General features: G+C 37.6%; 1 protein-coding gene and 1 long non-coding RNA gene across 3 annotated transcripts in view; one reads left to right on the top strand and one right to left on the bottom strand.

Annotated features, from left to right (window-relative positions):
• MICU2 (mitochondrial calcium uptake 2) overlaps positions 1-19,851 on the bottom strand; it is a 113,224-nt gene that overhangs the window by 38,038 nt on the left and 55,335 nt on the right. For both annotated transcript variants that reach the window (XM_032150666.2, XM_032150667.2), the window contains exons 3-4: positions 10,499-10,530; positions 10,146-10,221 (exon numbers count right to left, since the gene is read on the bottom strand). In XM_032150666.2, coding sequence (XP_032006557.1) covers positions 10,146-10,221; positions 10,499-10,530 — 108 coding nt within the window. The remainder of the gene's footprint in view (positions 1-10,145; positions 10,222-10,498; positions 10,531-19,851) is intronic.
• LOC131383296 (uncharacterized) overlaps positions 3,655-19,851 on the top strand; it is a 57,062-nt gene continuing 40,865 nt past the window's right edge. Inside the window, exon 1 of the long non-coding RNA XR_009213219.1 lies at positions 3,655-3,992. This is a non-coding gene — a long non-coding RNA (uncharacterized LOC131383296). The remainder of the gene's footprint in view (positions 3,993-19,851) is intronic.

The following is a 19,851-nucleotide window of genomic DNA, read 5'->3' as shown; positions in this document are numbered from 1 at the left end:
ATAAATACTTAGGTAAAATTGGAAAGACTTTGTGTTCGATTGAATATGAAGGGTGGGAGGGGCAAAGAGAGACAGAAAGGGTTTTAAGATATTTCTTGGGTTTGGGTGAGTTAGATGAAAGCTGTTACTACCAAATGAGATCAAGAATACAGGAAGTGTTGGTTTAGAGGGAAGATGGTGAGTGCAGTTTGGCATATTCTGAATCCAAGGTAACTGAGAGAGATCCAAAACCAGGTTTCTGGCAGCTGGTTTGTATATACACAGATGGCTGAGGCTCAGGAGTGTAGCCTGGGCTGGAAGCACTGAAAGAGATTTGGGAGTCATCTCATGAACGCTAAAACCAAGGAGGCTGAAGAAGAGTAGTAAGTGAAGACAAAGTTCTCTGAAGTGCCAATGTTTAATAGGCAGGAGGTGGAAGAGGGTCAACGACAGAGACTAGGACAGTGTGGTTTCAGAGAAATCAAGAGAACTTGTGACACAAAGATTTGCCTAATAACAGATCTTTTGCTGACACGATCTCAGGCACTGTGTCAGAAGTTTCACATAAGTCACTGTAACCTTGAAGTAGATATTATCATCTCTATTTTACAGATGAAGTAGGCTTTAAAGCAGCTCATAAACCACAAGCTACACAGCAGCTGGGAGACTCTCTATATATTCAGCCAGTGAAGACTTCTCACAATTAGGGACACTCTTCTTCCAGCTAGAATGTGGTACAGCAGATGTGTTGGAGGGATGGAGAAGGGGAAGGATCAGGGTTGAGACCCCAATCAGAGTGGGATAAAAGTACAGAGAAGCCTAAGTATAGAAAAGTCTAAGTTAAGGGTGGCCAGCATTTGGATGAATGGTGAGAGAGCAGATCTTACACCTTGCCCTTTCATGATACTTCTAACTCTTCCTAATTCTGTAACTCTCCAGTTCTGCCTCATCTTTTACCTGCCAATTGCTTAATTTTCTTGTCATCCTTAAGCTACATCTTACAGTCCTGATTTCCCTGCCAGTCCTTTATGAATGTAGGAATGTAAGTTGATTTTCCTCCCACAGCTACTGCATGTACATTTTAAAAATTTATCTTTGACTTTGTAATGAATGCTATGTATATTCTCTGTCCTTACAGCAATTTACTGTTTCTGGTTCCTCTTAAAGCCTCCTTCCCTCACCCCTTCCCCTCTCATCATGCTCATTCCTCTATTTCTCGTATGAATATACTCATAGACTTTGCCTAAGGGGGGAAAAACCTTCCTATTTTTCTAATAGTTCATCACTAAGGTCTTTCTCCCAATCATCCAAAATACTGGGTCTTAATTCTCCTTCAAAAAAAAAAAAATCCTGGAAATACATGATTAATGCTGTTGTTCATTCTGAGAAAATAAATAGTCCTCCAACCATGTAAATAACAAATAAAACTATCTAATGAAGAAAATGTGTGTGCAGGCTGATGAATTTATCTCCTTGATAGTTAGAAAGATTATCTACTATGTCTCTCTCTCTGAAAGTTAAAAAAATAAAAATAAAAATAAGTTACTGGGGTGGCCACTGAGGGGGTTGGGGAGGCTGCGCAAGGTGGCGAGCCCGGGCAGCCAGAGCAGCCCCCGCCCCAGCCGTACCCACCACCGCCCCAGCAGCAGCACGAGGAAGAGATGGCAGCCAAGGCCAGGTAAGCCGTGGTGTCCCCCATGGACGACGGGTTTCTGAGCCCGGACTCACCCTCCTACGTCCTGTACAGCGACAGAGCAGAATGGGCTGATATAGATCTAGTGCTGCAGAATGATGGCCCCAATTCTGTGGTCCAGATCGTTTACAGTGACAAATATACACTCTGGAAATGATTAAACTAGTACCACATAATGAAAGTGCCTGCAACTATTTGAAAGGGATTTTGCAGGATTGTGGTCTTTCCAAATATCCTAATCTGTTAAGTCAATTACTTGATTTACAACCGAGTCATAGTTCCTCCTATCTAATTGCCTTTCTTGTGGATATCTATGAAGACATGCTAGAAAACCAGTGTGACAAAAAGGAAGACATTCTTAATAAAGCATTAGAGTTATGTGAGATCGTAGCTCAAGAAAAGGACACTATAAGAAAGGAATATTGGAGATAGATTGGAAGATCCCTTCAAAGCAAACACAGCACAGAAAATGACTCACCAACAAATGTACAGCAATAACACCATCCAGAAGAACTTGATGGAATACTTTTAGTTTTTATTAAGGGACCCTGCAGGAGTTTAAAAAGAGAGTGGTCCTTCCCTTTGCCTGTGGTGTTAAAGTGCATCACACAGGTATTGCTTTTTAACAAGAAGTGATGCTCCTTGGGTGCTGCTGCTACTCAAGACTAGCTCTAAGTAATGTGATTCTTCTAAAGCAAAGTCATTGGATGGGAGAAGGAAGCAAAAGTCCCATAAAGGAACTTTTGTAGTTTTATCAACATGTAATCAAATCCCTTAGCATCATCTCCTCCCTCAGTAGTACACACGTGAACATTTGTAGCAGTAATAACTGCAGGTCATTTGTATGTAATGGATATGAGGTAGCTGAAGTTTGGTTCAGTAAGCAGGGAATACAGTGCTTCCATCAGAGCTGGTCTGCACACTCACGTTACCTTGCTATCACTGTAACCAACTAATGCCAAAAGAACGGTTTTGTAATAAAAGCATAGCTGTATCTAAAAACAAAAACAAACAAAAAAAGAAGTTACCGATAATCTTTCTCAGTATCCTCTAAAAACAAGTACCTATTTTTTCCCCCTTACGGCACAGAGGCAGCAAAGCTGGTAAAGAAATACTACAATCCTTCTGGAGACCAGAACCCTGACTTCCGGATGTGACTACAATCTAACAGGATTCTCTAATGCAGACTAGCAGGAGGTATGAACACCCCTCCCAAGTCTTCCTCTGCCAATATGAAAAGCTGCTCCACAAATCTTGCCCCTATACGTAGAGGCTGAACAGAGACAACACTGATCTCAATTTCAAGAAGAAACTAAAGAACATCTACAGATTTTTCTTCTATCCGAAGAGTCAAAACTGTAATTAAACTGCAATAACTTTCTATCTTGTCTTCAAATCTCATTGTCACTTTCAAAACTTCCATTAACCCATTTCATATAATCTCCACTACCATTTGCTATCTTCTTCATACCAAGAAAATAAAATGTTTGCTTACTGCTCTTTGAAATTCCAACTCTTTTCATACTTATGCCTCAAAAATATTACTTGTCAATAAAAAGAAAAAAATTTTACTTGTCATTTGCCAAGTACTCTCCCAATTTTCTTCAAAGTTTGTTAAATCTCATTCAAATCTTCATTATCTCCCACGAGATAGAGAATTTCTCAGTGCTCTTTCAGGACTGACTAGTGAGCCCCTTCCTTCAAACTCACCCCACTAGAATGATCTAATTGTTTGCTTCCCCAGCTTAGGTGGTTCTTGTTGAATTTCATCAAAAGAGACAGAGAGGAAACAACTAGGATGGTGAGAAAAGCAATACAACAAAGTATGGGGTCACAGAAGCCAAAACAAGAGGCTGTTCTGACGTAGATAATATATCAAATACTGCCGAGGTCACATAAGCTGAGACTACAAAATGTCCTCATTGAACTGGTAACAAGGAGGTCACTGGTGATTATGACAAAACAGTGTCCATGGTGGAGTGGGTATCAGGCTGAAATGAGCTGAATGAATGAATGAGAGGTGAGGAAGTGAACACAACACACTGAGGAGATATGGGGGTAAAGGAAAAATTTTTTACCCTAAAAATGGGACATACTTTTAAGTTTACATAAGGTAGGAATAAAGTAGAGGGAAACAAACTGGTGATGTGGTAAAATAGGGAAAAATATCAAGGTAGAAAAGTCTTGAAAGGGCAAGAAAAGAGGCCTAGAGCAAATACAGAGACATGGGCTTATGTTGTAAGGAATAGATCTATAAAGGTAGCAAAGACAGACAAGATGGATGCAACTGTAAGATGCAGATGCAACAGCAGATTTGGAGGTGAGTTCTTTTTTCCTTTATGTAAAGAAAAAATGCCTTAAAAAGTTTATTAAATTCCACAGTGTACAGGATATACTTCATAATGAATCCAACTAATTTTAATAATTATCTTTATGATTCTGAGTATAGAATGATTTTAGATATATATTTTTGTAATCAATAGTAAGGCAGTGCAATATTTTTTTTTTTTGAGGCGGAGTCTTGCTCTGTCTCCCAGGCTGGAGTGCAGTGGCGCAATCTCGGCTCACTGCAAGCTCCGCCCTCCGGGTTCACGCCATTCCCCTGCCTCAGCCTCCCGAGTAGCTGGCAATACAGGTGCCTGCCACCACGCCTGGCTGATTTTTTGTATTTTTAGTAGAGACGGGGTTTCACCGTGTTAGCCAGGATGGTCTCGATCCCCTGACCTCGTGATCCACCCACCTCGGCCTCCCAAAGTGCTGGGATTACAGGTGTGAGCCACCGCGCCCGGCCAAGGCAGTGCAATTCTTAAAAATTCTATTTGTGTTTAATACTGCCACAATCAGATTTTTCTTCTTCAATTAAGTGACTGCATTCTGTGACTAACACTCTTTGAAATAACTGTATACCATATTAAATATGGTAATACACTGAATAGCCCTAATTTAAAAAAATAGCTGGGGAAAAGAAAAAATATCCTACTACAGTTGCAGGTCATTAACTATTAAGCTGATAAAACGTTGCTCATTAGGAGGCAGAACTTTCTTCTAGTATATCTTAGAAATAATTCACATCAAAGTCAAATATTTTGATAAAGAAGAGATAAAAATTAGAGGATAATTTCATGTTTTTATTCAGATATTTGATAAAGAAGAGGCCAAGGCATGAAAATCACTTGAACCCAGGAGGTGGAAGTTGCAGTGAGCCAAGATCATGCCACTGTGCTCTAGTCTGGGCATGAGACTCTCTCTAAAAAAGAAAGATTTGACGCATTATTTCTAAAATGTATGAAAGCGTTACTACAAAATGGATCTAATTTTGTTGACAAAATAATACCAAGTAATCCTTTTTAAATATTTCCTTTCCCTTTTCTTTTTTTTTGAGACAAGGTCTCACTCTGTTGCCTAGGCTGGAGTATAGCAGTACAATCACGGCTCACTGAAGACAGCTTCTTAGGATCAAGTGATTCTCTCCCACCTTAGCCTCCCAAATAGAGGGTATTACAGGCATGAGCCACCATGTGCAGCTAATTTTTAAATTTTTTGTGGAGACGGGGTCTCCCTATGTTGCCTAGGTTGGTCTTGAACTCCTGGGCTCAAGTGATCCTCCTGCCTTGGCCTCCCAAAGTGCTGAGGTTACAGGCATGAGCCACTATGCCTGGCCCCAATTAATACTAATTGGGAAGAAGACCAACATAAATTATTGAAAGTTTTAACCAGAAAATATTTAAAAAAACATGTAGTCTTCATACTTTCAATACACAGAAAGGCTAAAACTGCATAGCAAAAATACTCAAGGGATTCACTGAAATAGATCAGGATAATTTGTAATTAGCATGTAGTTAATTTTAGATGAGCATCTATTATGTGTCAGAGAATGTTTTTAGGCAACATACCAAGCAACTGGGGATATAAAAATAACCACAAATATTTTTCCACTTTGAGAGTATGGCTTAATTAAGAAAGATTAGAAATCAGAGAGTACAGTATAACAAAATACAAGAAATGAGAAAGCATAAGGCTCTGTTTATTGGTTTCACAGATGATTTCATAGAGTAGGGTAGCTGAGAAGTGGAAGCTGTTTAGCAGGGAGCAGGAGTATGGTATTCCATATAAAGGTCATAGGCAGCACTTGAGGCACTACCAGGAGTCTGGAACGTGAATGCAGCGATGAAGCTGTCCAGGTACTTCTTTTCAGAAGCACAGTATGCCTAAGGTCTTGAAATGGGGTTCTCTTTTCAGTTTTTAAAGATTAATCTCTTATCTCTCAATTTTTTTTCCTTAAGATGATTTAAATTTTCTCTCTTCTGTTTTTATTTTATACATTTTTCTTGAAAACAGTTTTTAATAGATTTTCTAAAATCACATTATATTTATGTAGAGTTTTACACAAAAGCTGGATTAATCTACTCTGGTTCTCATATTCTGCCTTTAGGTCAAAATTATTATAGAATCCTCCCCAGCCTTCCTTACTTCAGGAAAAAAAACATCAAATAATCATAAGATAACTCAGTTTATATCCACAGAGATTATCTGAGTTTTCACAACTGGTAAATATCTTTCTTAAGAGTCTCAAAATGCTTCCAGAAACGTATGTATCATGGAAAGGTACCTCAAAGCCATAGCTCTGATCTAAATATTGGTACTTGAAATTTAAACATCTTGCTTAAAATCTACTTTAAAATGCCAAATTAGTAATTTCCTAAAGTAAAACCTTACAAAATATTAACTATGATTTAAAAAATACCATTTATTTACAAACTCATTAATAAGAGGCTAAGGCCCAGTTAATATTAAATCTTACAAAAAACATATAGCAATATTACCAATTAAAAACTTAAAATGTACCAGACACACAGCAAGAAAACTAAAACCAACTTGCCCAAGGTTACACAGCTAACTAATAGAGCTAGGAATCTAAACCAGGCTTAAAACCCATGTTCTTAATATTTTTTAAGGCTACATACCAGATACTATAAATGTTTAAAACATCTTATTTTATTAAATTCTTTCAACAATCCCATAAGGAAGGCATTATTATCTTATTTTAAAAGGTGATGAAAGTGAGGATGAAAGAGATTAAGTAATTTCCCCGGGTCATAAAACTAGGAAAAATTTGAATTTAAGTCTGTCAACTTCAAAACACGCACTTTTGTTCACTAATCATATACTACATTCCAGTAAATTCCCACTATAAAAAATTTAGGAGCTTGTTAACCCCAAAGTATATAGGGATGTTCTGGTGCTATGACTGGAAAGAATCGGTAAGGGGTGGGGTGAAGTGGGTATAAAGATAAGTAGACAGTTTAGTATAAGGAACTAATACTCATAGAATATAATGAAAGTCCACTAAATATTGATACAGAATGTACAGAAATATTTATCAATAAACAATAAATGATTAATATTGATTTTATGGAGTTATTATACCTTTGTGATATTTTTCTTCTCCATGGAGTGTTATATGATAAACTTATTCTCAATTTAAAACTAAATTTTTTTTTTTTTAAGACACGGTCTTGCTCTGTTGCCCAGGTGACCACACACAGCTCACTGCAATTGCAACCTCAGCCTCTCGAGCTCAAGCGATCCTCTCACCTCACCCTCCCAAGTACCTGGGACTACAGGTGTGCATCACCACGCCTGACTAATTTTTCTTTTACATTGTTTGTAGACATAGAGACTTGCTATACTGCCCAGACTGGTCTTGAACTCCTGGGCTCAAGCTATCCTCTTGCTTCGGCCTCCCAAAGTGCTGGGATTACAGGCGTGAGCTAATGCACTCAGCCATAAAATTAATGTTGATTTGAGAATGTTGTAAATCTCTTGAGATAACTGTAAAAGCTCTGCTATATTCAATGAAAGGTTATAAACCACTGATTTAGAAATTACATTTGTTTCTTAATTCTCCAATTCCTTCTTTAGACAACAGGAAACAATAATTTATCACCAACCTCAGGTGAACACTTTTTCTACACTTATAAAATAGAGTGGTCCATCTCTCAGATCCCTGATAAGGTTCACTAAATTAACTACGCCAACTTCTATTTTAGCTGTCTATTTCTACGATCACTCCCTGAACCCTGAAATCACCTGCAAGTGCTTCAGCTTAGAAACTGTAAATTCAGACACCTACTCTATGACCATGGTTGTTTTCTGCTCTTGGACATCCACTACATCTGTTTTCAACCTCACTGGCAGCTTTCTCTCTAGGCTTTTTTCTATTCCTGGAGTTTATTATTAAAGGGGATTTTTTTCCCTTTTGACTTTCCTACTTTCTTTTTAGATTTTTCTTTCTATTTTACTTTCTTCTCTATTGTCTCTGCTTAGACCCCATGGCTCATTAGTTAAAACCTCTCTTGCTCCTAACATTGTTAACTCCCTAGGCCATGACGTCCTCCATTCCCCCGCCTAGCAAATCCTAACTGTCCAACTATTCTATTCTACAACTACACTGATCAATGACTCTATTCTTTCATAATCTACATTCTCTTCTAGTCTTTGAAGGATTCCCAGAAGTCTTTCTGTTTCTCTCATCAGTTCTTTTTCCATATCCCAGAAGCTACTTCAAACCTTCTTTCTCCATAAAGCTCAGACCTACTATATCCAACATTTTCTTTCTTTTTTTTTTTTTTTTGAGACGGAGTTTCACTCTTGTTGCCCAGGCTGGAGTGTAATGGCACGATCTCGGCTCACTGCAACCTCTGCCTCCCAGGTTCAAGCGATTCTCCCGCCTCAGCCTCCTGAGTGGCTGGGATTACAGGCACCCACCACCATGCCTGGCTAATTGTGTTTTTAGTAGAGACAGGGTTTCACCATGTTGGCCAGGCTGGTCTCAAACTCTGGACCTCAGGTGATCTGGCTGCCTTGGCCTCACTGGCCTCCCAAAGTGCTGGGATTACAGGCGTGAGCCACCGCACCTGGCCCTAAATCCTATTTTATAAAGAAAATCAAGGCTACTCCAAAACACCTCCCTCATTTGCTTGCCAGTAATTTGCAAATATCTGCATAAAGTGCTCATTTGTTCACCCTTTTCTCCTGATACAATGGGAAAGACATCCTCCCTGTGGAATGCTGATCCTTCCTTCCACTCCTATTCTGAAGATAATCCCTTCTTTCCTATTTTCCAGGATTTTGTCCTATTCATAATTCCTTTGTGTTGTCCACCCCTCCTTCTCATCAACAAGAAACATGCTCACCACCTAAAATAAACCAATATTCTCTTGGCCTTTTTTCTCTACCCTTAGCTACTACCCTCTAACTCCTCTGTTCATGACCATGTCTCTCAAGAGGTCTGCGTTTACTTTTCTCATATCCGCCCTCACTTCTCAGTGTTCTGCAACTTGGCTTTAGATCTCATCTATCACTGACCTGTATAGTCGGCCCTCAGCATCCATGCATTCAACCAACCATGTATCAAAAATATTAAAAAAAAAAAAAAAAAAAAAAGGTCTGGTGTGGTGGCTCATCCCTGTAATCCCATCACTTTCAATGGCCAAGTCAGGAGGACTGCTTGAGCCCAGGAGTTTGAGGCCAGCCTGAGCAACACAGTGAGACCCTCGTCTATACTAAAATTAAAAAAAAATTAGCCATGTATGGTGGTGCACACCTGTAGTCCCAGCAGGCTGCAGCAGGAGGACTGCTTGAGCCCCAGAGTTTGACGCTGCCAGGAGCTATGACTGCGCCACTGCACTCCAACCCAGCAACAGAGCAAGACCCTGTCTCAAAAAAAAAAAACACCCCCAAACAACCCACACCAACACAAATAAAAAAAAATAAAGTTACAGAATATAACAACTATATACATAGCATTTACATTGTATTGGGTATTATAAGTAATCTAGAGATGATTTGAACTATATGGGAGGATGTTTGTAGGTTATACGCAAATATGATGCCATTTTATATCAGGATCTTGAGCATTCTTGGATTTTGGTATCCAAGGGGGGTCCTGGAACTAATACCCCATAGATAATAAGGGACCACTGTACTTGTTAAAATGTCAAACACTTCCAGCTGCTAAATACAGTGGATACTTCTCAGTCCTTAGTTCACTCAACTCCCTAAATTTACTTGGTTTTGACGTTTGATAAGTTCCCTTTTTCTTTAACACTTTCTCTGCTTGGCTTCTATGATAACACTCTCCTGGCGTTCCTCTACCTCTCTGATCACTCTGCCATGACCTCTTTCCATCCACTCCCCTAAGTGGTGGTGGTTCCTCTGGATGCCCTTGAAGGCTTCTCATCTTTTATTTTAGATACTCTGCCTCATACCCTCTCCAGGCTTTAATTAACACTGATGTTTTAATAATTTATCTGTAATTGCTCAAAGACTTTGAAAAAGTTACCTCCTACTTACTTTATGTTTTAAAAACACCTATTAAATAACATGGTACAAATCTCATACCTTAATTCCTTAATAATACTTCAGTTAAATAAAACACATAACTAGAAATTTAACAACAAATCAAAATTACCTTTATCGCCAAGGTCTCTGAAAAAAGTTGATCCACAGCCAGCTGTTTGGATCCCTGAAAGTGTATCCTCGATGTCCTTTGAATACACATATTAAAATTAAACTTCTAAAAGTTCATTTTCTTTGTAGCTGGGACTACAGACGCCCACCTCCATGGACGGCTAATTTCTTTTTGTATTTTTAGTAGAGACAGGGTTTCACCGTGTTAGCCAGGATGGTGATCTCCTGACCTCGTGATCCGCCCACCTTGGCCTCCCAAAGTGCTGGGATTACAGGCGTGAGCCACCGTGCCCGGCCAAAAGTTCATTTTCTATCTTACCAAAAACAAACCCCGCCCCCCGACATGTTGCTTACCTTTTTTGTCAGCTTCTTGACTGAAGTTTTACCTACAACAAAGAAAGAAGAAACATTATTTAGTATCCATATTCTTTGGTAAAACTCAACTTGCACTAAGAAAGAAAATTATTTAAAAGACAAAACAAACAACTAAACATTTGTTAAAAAAACAAAGGCTTGTAATTTTAGCTAATATCCTTAAGCCATAATCACAAGTCAGAGAATTCTAAGACTAAACACAAAGACACTACAGTTTTTCACAAGATCCATTTTCAATTTCACTCACCCTATTTCATACATTTGAAATTGTATATAACCATCTAGGATTTATCCCAGTTGTCTGAATCATATTATTAATTCTTGTCAAACATAATTTCTTCACATGATTATTAAAATCACTCTCTTTTTACTTTCATTGATTTAGAAAAAAACACTCATGATTTAGAAAGCTTCCTTTTTTTGAACTCTGGAAAGTCTTCTTAGGCTTATAACTCTCCGGTCAAATGTAAAAGTCTAGCCAACGTAACTGTCCATTCTAAAGTAGTTACTTTTAATAATTTCCTACTGGATAACAGAGATTTAAAATTCTTTCAGGTTTTCAGCCACCCTCTTTACTGCCTACATCATTTTCCTAATATCCACCATAATTCTAAAGCTATTACATTGTTTCTTTTTTTTAGGACTTATTCTGATGATAGCCTCAAATCATTTTAAACATCTAGAACAAAACTGAAAAATGTTTTATTTTGTATCTTACATAAGCAATATACAGCACTAACTTTACTTACTGCTCTCAAAATTATCTTGTCTATAAAGTTCCTTCAGTACAATTATGCGATCTGTGAAAATTCAGGTGGCACATTAAAAAAGAGTGCTTTTAGATGTGGCTTTTCTGTAGTTTGGGCTGTTTAATTTGGACGATAAATCTACAAGGGCAAATTCTATTATTTGGTATTAGTAAACTGTCGGGATTTTATTTTTACATTATTAGTCAAAACATTACTTGTGAATATGACTACATACTTTTTAGAAATATCTATGACTATGTTTGTAAGCTTAGGTGTTGTTATTTTGGGATAATTTTTATTCACTGGAGAAACTATTATGTGCCAGCCAAAGACAAACAGCCCCAGATTCTACTGTTAGGTGTTGTTATAGTATCAGATAATCAAATAGATAAAAATTACCATTTATTGTACAAATCTAAGTGAGTGAATGTGTATATAATATGCAGTCATATAATGCTGATAACTCCAAAAAACTGTGTAATACATGTATTTACTTATCTTTACATAGTCAATTAACTTAAAAAAGAAACTGATAATTATTTCTATGCTTGTCCTAAAGTTATGCCACAAATAGTCATTACCATGTAACCTTGTATTTTTAGACAATTAAAGTTAGTCTTATCTGTTTTTAAAAAGCGGATTAATCCTTACATCCAACTTAAAGTATTCTAGAAAGCAACGATTGACATTTTGAAGGCAGAAGAGGACAAAGAATTTAAGGTAGCAAAATGGATGGTGTTTAAGAGTTTCTTGGAAATCAGATTATTTCTAAGGGGTGTTATCTGTTTGAAGGCTAGATTCTTTTTTGGTCTTTCAAAAATCTGTTAAAAAAAAATCCTTCTACTTGAAACTGAGTGAGTAAAGAAGGTAATGTTTGTGAAGGTAATGTTTGCTTCCTTCCAGCTAGAAGTCTGGCTGCCAAACAGCTAAGCCATAAAATTCAATACTATGTGAATGAAATACCACAATAAAGTCATGAATTGATTGAATAATATAACACCAGAATTACAGGTGAAAAGTAAATTATAAAATCTACGGAGGCAGATCTCATACCTGTCTTACTTTTATGTAGGTCAGTGCTAAACATTTAAATATCTGTTGAATGAGTAACTGAATAAACAAATCAGAAAAGATTTCACAATGCCTTCTTATCCAGGTCCCTGTCTTTTGGATAAATTATTATATCCCCACTTCACATGTAAAACAAATTGGCAAGAGGAATTAGGTAACAATATGGGCACTGAAGGATTTATTTTCATATCTCATATAGATTTTTCAAAAACAGGTGCTAGACTCTTTGAATTCCATGATAGTAGTAAAAAGAGCTTGCGGCCTACTTTCAACACTTAACTAAACTGAGTAATTATGCATGGTATGATTATAGAGGTAGTTTTGCTGCTTTTCATTATTTCAGGTAGATTACAAGTTCTATTTGATATGTATGTAAAAATTTGATCATCAAAAAGGAGAAAACCAAATGCTTAATGCAGTTAGAGTTGTAAAAACATCTTTTAAAAATTTTTTAAATTCAAATGGAATAAATAATTAGAAATAATGAAGAAATTAACTTTTTAGTTAAAAGTTTAGAAGCTATTCTCTTACATAAAATTCATTTTTAGGTTAAAAAAAAAAAAGGCAGAGATACTAGGAGTGAACACCTGTTCTCTCCTGCTTCCTCTTTCTCTTCAGTTAATGCACCTCTCCCTGAGTATTATGAGAGGTTGTGGTGTTTCAAATCCAGAACACTCTGGCAGGGTTTTCTTGGTAGACAGCTGTCTCACTCAGGTTGCTTACTCTATACTACTTGTTCATGGCTGAGCAGCAAAATAAGAGGGTCCATGGTCTGACCTGCACAGCAGGAGCCATGACCTTTTTTCTCCCTACAGCAGTAACAAGGCAAGGGCATATTAAATACACCTAAGTATTTCTGGACAATATTTTTCTGTTTAAGGATAAAACCCATCTGGCAAATAATCTAATTTTTCCTTCTGTTTTTGTTTGAGTTTGTTTTTTTCAATGTGGGGTAGGGGGACACTCCTGTCTCTCTTTGGCTATTTCCACATTCACACAAATAAAAAATTCAGTCTCATTATTTTCACAGCTATTTTGATATGTATTCACACACTTATGTATGAAAATAACAGAATGGGGCAAAAAACAGGAAAAAAGATCTAGAGTTGAGGTTGTAATGTTTCATTGTATGAATATGAAAACAAGAAAAACACATTGGGGTTTTTGTTTTTGCAGGAGGCAGCATAGATCTTGAAGCACTAGGACAGAATTTTGGTTCAGGAAGTAAAATGTTTTAAATGGATTCCACCTATATTAAAGATTCCACCATGTGGTTTTCACTATTTACAGAGGATTTATGAAGTAAAATCCAGATACAGCATATCCTGTTATAGGTAAGCAGGCCTTTTAATACTTAAAATAGTAAAGCTGCATTGATACACATTAAGTGTTCTTATAGATCAAATAAATCTGCCTCTGGCCAAAACAAAGTTATTTGATAATCATAATTACAAAAACAATACCAGCACTACATAACTTAATTTGATTTTGTAGAGGTTAGTAGTCTAATACATAAAAATTAGACAATAGGCCGGGCACAGTGGCTCATGCTTGTAATCCCAGCACTTTGGGAGGCCGAGGCGGGCGGATCATGAGGTCAGGAGATCGAGACCACAGTGAAACCCCGTCTCCACTAAAAATACAAAAAATTAGCCGGGCGTGGTGGCGGGCGCCTGTAGTCCCAGCTACTCGGAGAGGCTGAGGCAGCAGAATGGCGTGAACCTGGGAGGTGGAGCTTGCAGTGAGCCGAGATTGCGCCACTGCACTCCAGCCTGGGCGACAGAGCGAGACTCCGTCTCAAAAAAAAAAAAAAAAAAAAAATCAGACAATAGACACATTTCCTTTATTTCATAACTTTTTCATAAATATATGTGACAACTTGGCATCAATATTAGAATCAGCCTAAGACACAGCTGATTATACTCTAATACATGCTTTTATTCAGTCACAGCTATTACGGAAACCAAGGCAGAAAATGATGCATTAGCAAAACTAACCTTCCTCATATCACTAATAAAAGTGGTAAGTGCCACAGCTAACATCATACTAAAAGCTCTCAGCTTTTCTTCTAAGAACTGAAATGAGACAAGGATGCCCACTCTCACCCCTTTTATTCAACATAGAACTAGAAGTCCTAGTCAGAGCAATTAGACAAGAGAAAGAAAAATAAAGGGCATCCAAATTGGAAAGGAAGAAGTCAAACTGTTCCTATTTGCAGACAACATGATCTTATATATAGAAAAACCTAAAGATGCTACCAAAAAACTCTTAGAATAAATGAATTCAGTAAAGTTGCAGATATAAAATCAACATAGAAAAATCAGTAGCATTTTCTATATGCAAGCAATGAACTAAGAAATCAAGAAGGCAACCCATTTGCAATAGGTACAAAAACACATACACACAAAACAAATGGGAATAAATTTAACTGAGGAGGTGAAAACCTTCACAAAAATAACTACAAAACACTGACGAAAGAAACCGAGGAGGATACAGACGAATAGAAAAACATCCCCGGCTTGTGGATCAGAAGAATTAATATTGTTAAAAGGACCACACTATCCAAAGTGATCTATAGATCCAGTGTAATCCTTATCAAAATAACAATGACACTCTTCGTGCAAGTAGAAAAAAAAATCCTAAAACTTCTATGGAACCACAAAAGACCCTAAATAGCCACAACAATCCTCAGCAAAAGGAACAAAGCTGGAGGCATCAGACTACCACACTTCCAAATATACTACAAAGCTGTAGTAACCAAAAAACAGCATGGTATGGCATAAAAACAGAAACACAGACCAACAGAACAGAGAACCTAGAAATACATCCATTATCTACAGCCAACTGATTTTAGTTAAAAGTACCAAGAACCTAAGTTGGGGAAAGAACAGTCTCTTCAATAAATGGTGCTGGGAAAACTAGATGTCCACATGCAGAAGAATGAAACCAGATCTAACCCCCTCACCTTATATAAAAATCAACTCAAAATGGATCAAAGACCTAAATGTAAGACCTCAAACTACAAAACCACTATAAGAAAACAGGTGAAATACTTCAGGACATTGGTTTGGGAAATGATTTTATGAATAAGACCTCAAAAGCACAGACAACAAAAGCAAAAAATAAATTAGTGAGATGATACCAAACTAAAACGCTTCTGTACAGCAAAGGAAACAAACAAGGGTAAAAAGACAAGCTACAGAATGGGGGAAAGTATTTGCAAAACTATTCATCTGACAGGGGATTCACATCTAGAATACACAAGAAGTGCAAACATCTCAACAGCAAAAAATAAAAATTCAATTAAAAAATGGGCAAAGAGCCTGAATAGACACTTCAAAAAAGAACACATACAAAATCACCAATAAACACATGAAAACAAACAAACAAACAAAACTCAACATCACTGATCATCAGGGAAATGCAAATCAAAACTATAATGAGGTATCGTCTCATCCCAGTTAGGATGTCTATTAGCAAAAAGACAAAAAATAAACTCTTGCAAGGATGCAGAGAAAAGGAGTTCTTTTTTGAGACAGAGTCTTGCTCTGTTGCCCAGGCTAGAGTGCAGGGGCATGGTCATAGCTCACTGAGTCCTCAACTTTCTGGGCTCAAGTAATCTTCTTGCTCAACCTCCCAACTAGCTGGGACTATGGATATGTACCACCAGGCCTGGCTAATTTTTTGATTTTTAGTAGAGATGAGGTCTTGCTATGTTGTCCAGGCTGGTTTCAAATTCCCGAACTCAAGCAATCCTCCCACCTCAGCCTCCCAAAGTGCTAGGATTACACTTGTGAGCCACTGCACCGGCCAGGAAAGGAACTCTTACACACTGTTGGTGAGAATGTAAACTAGAACATATACTACTATGGTCAACAGTATGAAGTTCCTCACAAAACTAAAAACAGAATTACCATATGATCCAGCACAGGGCATTCATCCAAAGGAAAAAACAATCAATATATCAAAGAGGCATCTGCATCTCCCCAGCATGTTTACTGCAGCACTATTCACAACAGCCAAGACATGGAATCAACCTAAGTGTCCAACAACAGATGAAGAACAGATAATGAAAATGTGGTATATGCATACAATGGAATACTATTCAGCCATTAAAAAAATGAAATCCAGTCATTAACAGCAACATGGATGGAACTGGAGGACATTATGCTAAGTGAAATCAAGCCAAGAACCAAAAGTTAAACACCCAATATTCTCACTGATATGTGGAAGCTAAAAAAAGTTTCTCTCAGCTGGGTGCAGTGGCTCATGCCTGTAATCACAGAACTTTGGGAGGCCGAGGTGGACAGATTACCTGAGGTAAGGAGTTCAAGACCAGCTTGACCAACATGGTGAAACTCCATCTCTACTAAAAAATACAAAAATTGATGGGTATGGTGGCGGGCACCTGTAATCCCAGCTACTCTGGAGGCTGAGGCAGGAGAATCACTTGAACCCGGGAGGCAGAGGTTGCCGTGAGCCGAGACCACACCACTGCACTCCAGCAAGGGAGAAAACTCCATCTAAAAAAAGAGTTGATCTCATAGAAGTAGAAATTAGGACAGAGTATACTAGAGGCTGGGAAGGGTGGGAGGAAGAGAGGGATAAGAAGAGATTTGTTAAAGGATACAAAATTACTGCAAGACTGGAGGGCAAAGTTCCAGTGTTCTATATACCACTGTAAGATGACTACAGTTAGCAATAATACATTACATAGTTTCGAAGATCTGAATGTTCTCAACACAAAGAAATGATAAATGTTTGAGATGCACATACTAATTACCCTGATATGATCACTACACACTACATGTATTGCAACATCACTATGTACCCCAAAGTATGTACAATTATTATGGGTCAATTAAAAAAATAAAAATCAATAAATAAAACATTTTAAGTGGTAATTGAAGAAAAAAAGAGGACAAATTCAGTGGTGCTATTTTCCTTCAACTAAGTATATGGCCTGTTTATGTTTGCTGGAATATTTAAATAGTGGATACAAAGATAGTCTCTGGTTGTATTTTTTCTAAAGGGAGACAAATGGTTATTTCCTAAAATGCCTAAAACTGGCTTCCTTGCCAATTTCCAAAGTATGGTCTTCAAATACATTTGTCTTGGAAGGGATAAAAAGACATTTTTTTTTGCAACCTCAAGCATTGTGAAATAATAAGAGCATTATACACAACAAATTATTTAATTAGTTTAAACATGATCTAAAGGGGAAATACAGCAGCTAAGAGATTATATAATGTGGGGGAGGGAGAGGTAAGGGAAAGTTTCTCCAAATATGAACTGCTTAAGCTAAGATCTTAAGTGTATGAATTCGCTCAGAAAAGTGAGGTTAAAAGCATTACACACATGCTATGTGTAAGTTCTGAGATGGGTATGTGTTGTAATGTTCTAGGACCAGATGGCAGGTCCTGCCAGTCTCCTCTATTGTGATGAGAAGGCAGGAGAAGCTAAGTGCCAAGGCTAGTAGTTTTGGCAGAGGAGGCTGAGGTGGCTCCTATCTAATGATTTCTATTTTCTCTGTAGCTAGGTGGTCGGGTAATTTGATAGAGTGTGTAGGGGAAGGTGTTAAGGATAGCTAGAGGCTTGCAGAAACTCAGCATGATACATCTGAGATTGCTAATTAAAAAAAAATACAACTGATTTTTATGTAGTGCTGCTCAATCCTGTGACCCTGATAAACTTACTATTAGTTCTAACAGCTTTAATATTGATTCTTTGGCATGTTCTACATAGGTCATCATCCTGTACATAAACAAAGAAAGCTTTATTTCTCCCTTTTAAATGTGTAGGTCTCATTTCTTTTTCTTCCCTTTTTGCATTGGCTAGACCTTCCAGTACAATGTTGAAGACAAGCAGTGAAAATGGACAGCCTTGCCTAGTTCCTGATCTTGGGGCAAAGTATTAAATCTTTCATCATTAAGAATATTAGCAATTGGCTTTATGTACTTACTGCCTTTTATTGCCTAGTCTCAGAAGTCTCTACTGCACATGCTCTATGAGTTGAGGCAGTCACAAAGGTTCAAGGGGAGGGACAAAGGCTCCACTTTTGATGGGGAGTGATAAGGTTCTGGATGAGCATGTGGGACCAGAAATAGTCTTTTCAATTTTGAAAATACAAATGCTACAGCATTTTAATGATTTATCTCCTCATATGGCATATTGTCCCTTTTCCTGCTTTACCTAGGGAAATTCTATCCATTCTTCGCATATCCTCTGTGAAATCTCTGATTATTCCAGCCATCATTGATCTCTCCGCTGAAATGTTATCAGACTTTAGTCTATTACTGAAACTCTTACACTATATCATGAATTCTATTAATGTAATAATGGTATGTTTTATTCACCATTATATCCCCAAGGCCTAACACAGTACCTGTTACATAGGGTAAATCAAATAAAAATGTAAAGAAATGTATGGATTATAACTCATTATTTCATTATGTAAGAGTTTGTACTGATTGATGTATTTACAAATCTGTCTGACTAACATCTGTGCCAGGCACTGTGCTAGGTTGGGAATATGATGTCAAGTAAGACAGACCCGGCCGGGCGCGGTGGCTCACGCTTGTAATCCCAGCACTTTGGGAGGCCGAGGCGGGCGGATCACGAGGTCAGGAGATCGAGACCACGGTGAAACCCCATCTCTACTAAAAATACAAAAAATTAGCCGGGCGTGGTGGCGGGCGCCTGTAGTCCCAGCTACTCGGAGAGGCTGAGGCAGGAGAATGGCGTGAACCCGGGAGGCGGAGCTTGCAGTGAGCCGAGATTGCGCCACTGCACTCCAGCCTGGGGGACACAGCGAGACTCCATCTCAAAAAAAAAAAAAACAAAAAACAAACAAACAAGGAATATTATGGGTCTCGTGGTCAGGTGAGAGGTCTGATCTGGAGATACAGGTATGAAAATCAGTGTTCAGGGAACAAGTCAATCACTGATGTGGACAAGATCATCAAGGAAGAAGAGTCAAAGATACATGAAAAAGTATATTCACTATAGCATTATTTATAACTGAAAAAATTATAGACAAATGTTCTACCACTAGGGAACCAATTAAATAAATTATGGCATATTAATAAAATAGTATTGTGCAGTCACAAAAACAGTATTTTAGAAAAAGTATTTGTTGACAAAGAAAATAACTCATGATCCATTATACAGAAAAAGTTAGGTTATAAAAACAGCATATAACGCATGGTCTCAACTTTATAAAAAGAAATGTGTTAATGTTGGTTATTTCTGAATGGTGGTGACAATCTGGTTGACTTTATTTTCTGCTCTATACTTTGTAAAGTCTTAGTTTCTAACATGAACATAGGTTTTATTACAAAAAAGTGTTATTTCTTTATCTAAAATATGTAGCTGCTAATGTTTACCTGATGAGTGTGGTTAAGATCTTAACACAGATTTTGTGGACAGAAGGCTTTAATCTTTTAAAATTTTAGACTTTTAATTGAGAATATTAATTTTAACCTATAGCAGCTACAGGTCTTCTCATATTCT

Source organism: Hylobates moloch, unplaced genomic scaffold (genome assembly GCF_009828535.3).
Source record: "Hylobates moloch isolate HMO894 unplaced genomic scaffold, HMol_V3 SCAFFOLD_4, whole genome shotgun sequence".
Taxonomy (NCBI): Eukaryota; Metazoa; Chordata; class Mammalia; order Primates; family Hylobatidae; genus Hylobates; species Hylobates moloch.
The sequence above is the reverse complement of the archived record's forward strand: the minus strand, read 5'-3'. Positions and strand labels throughout refer to the sequence as shown.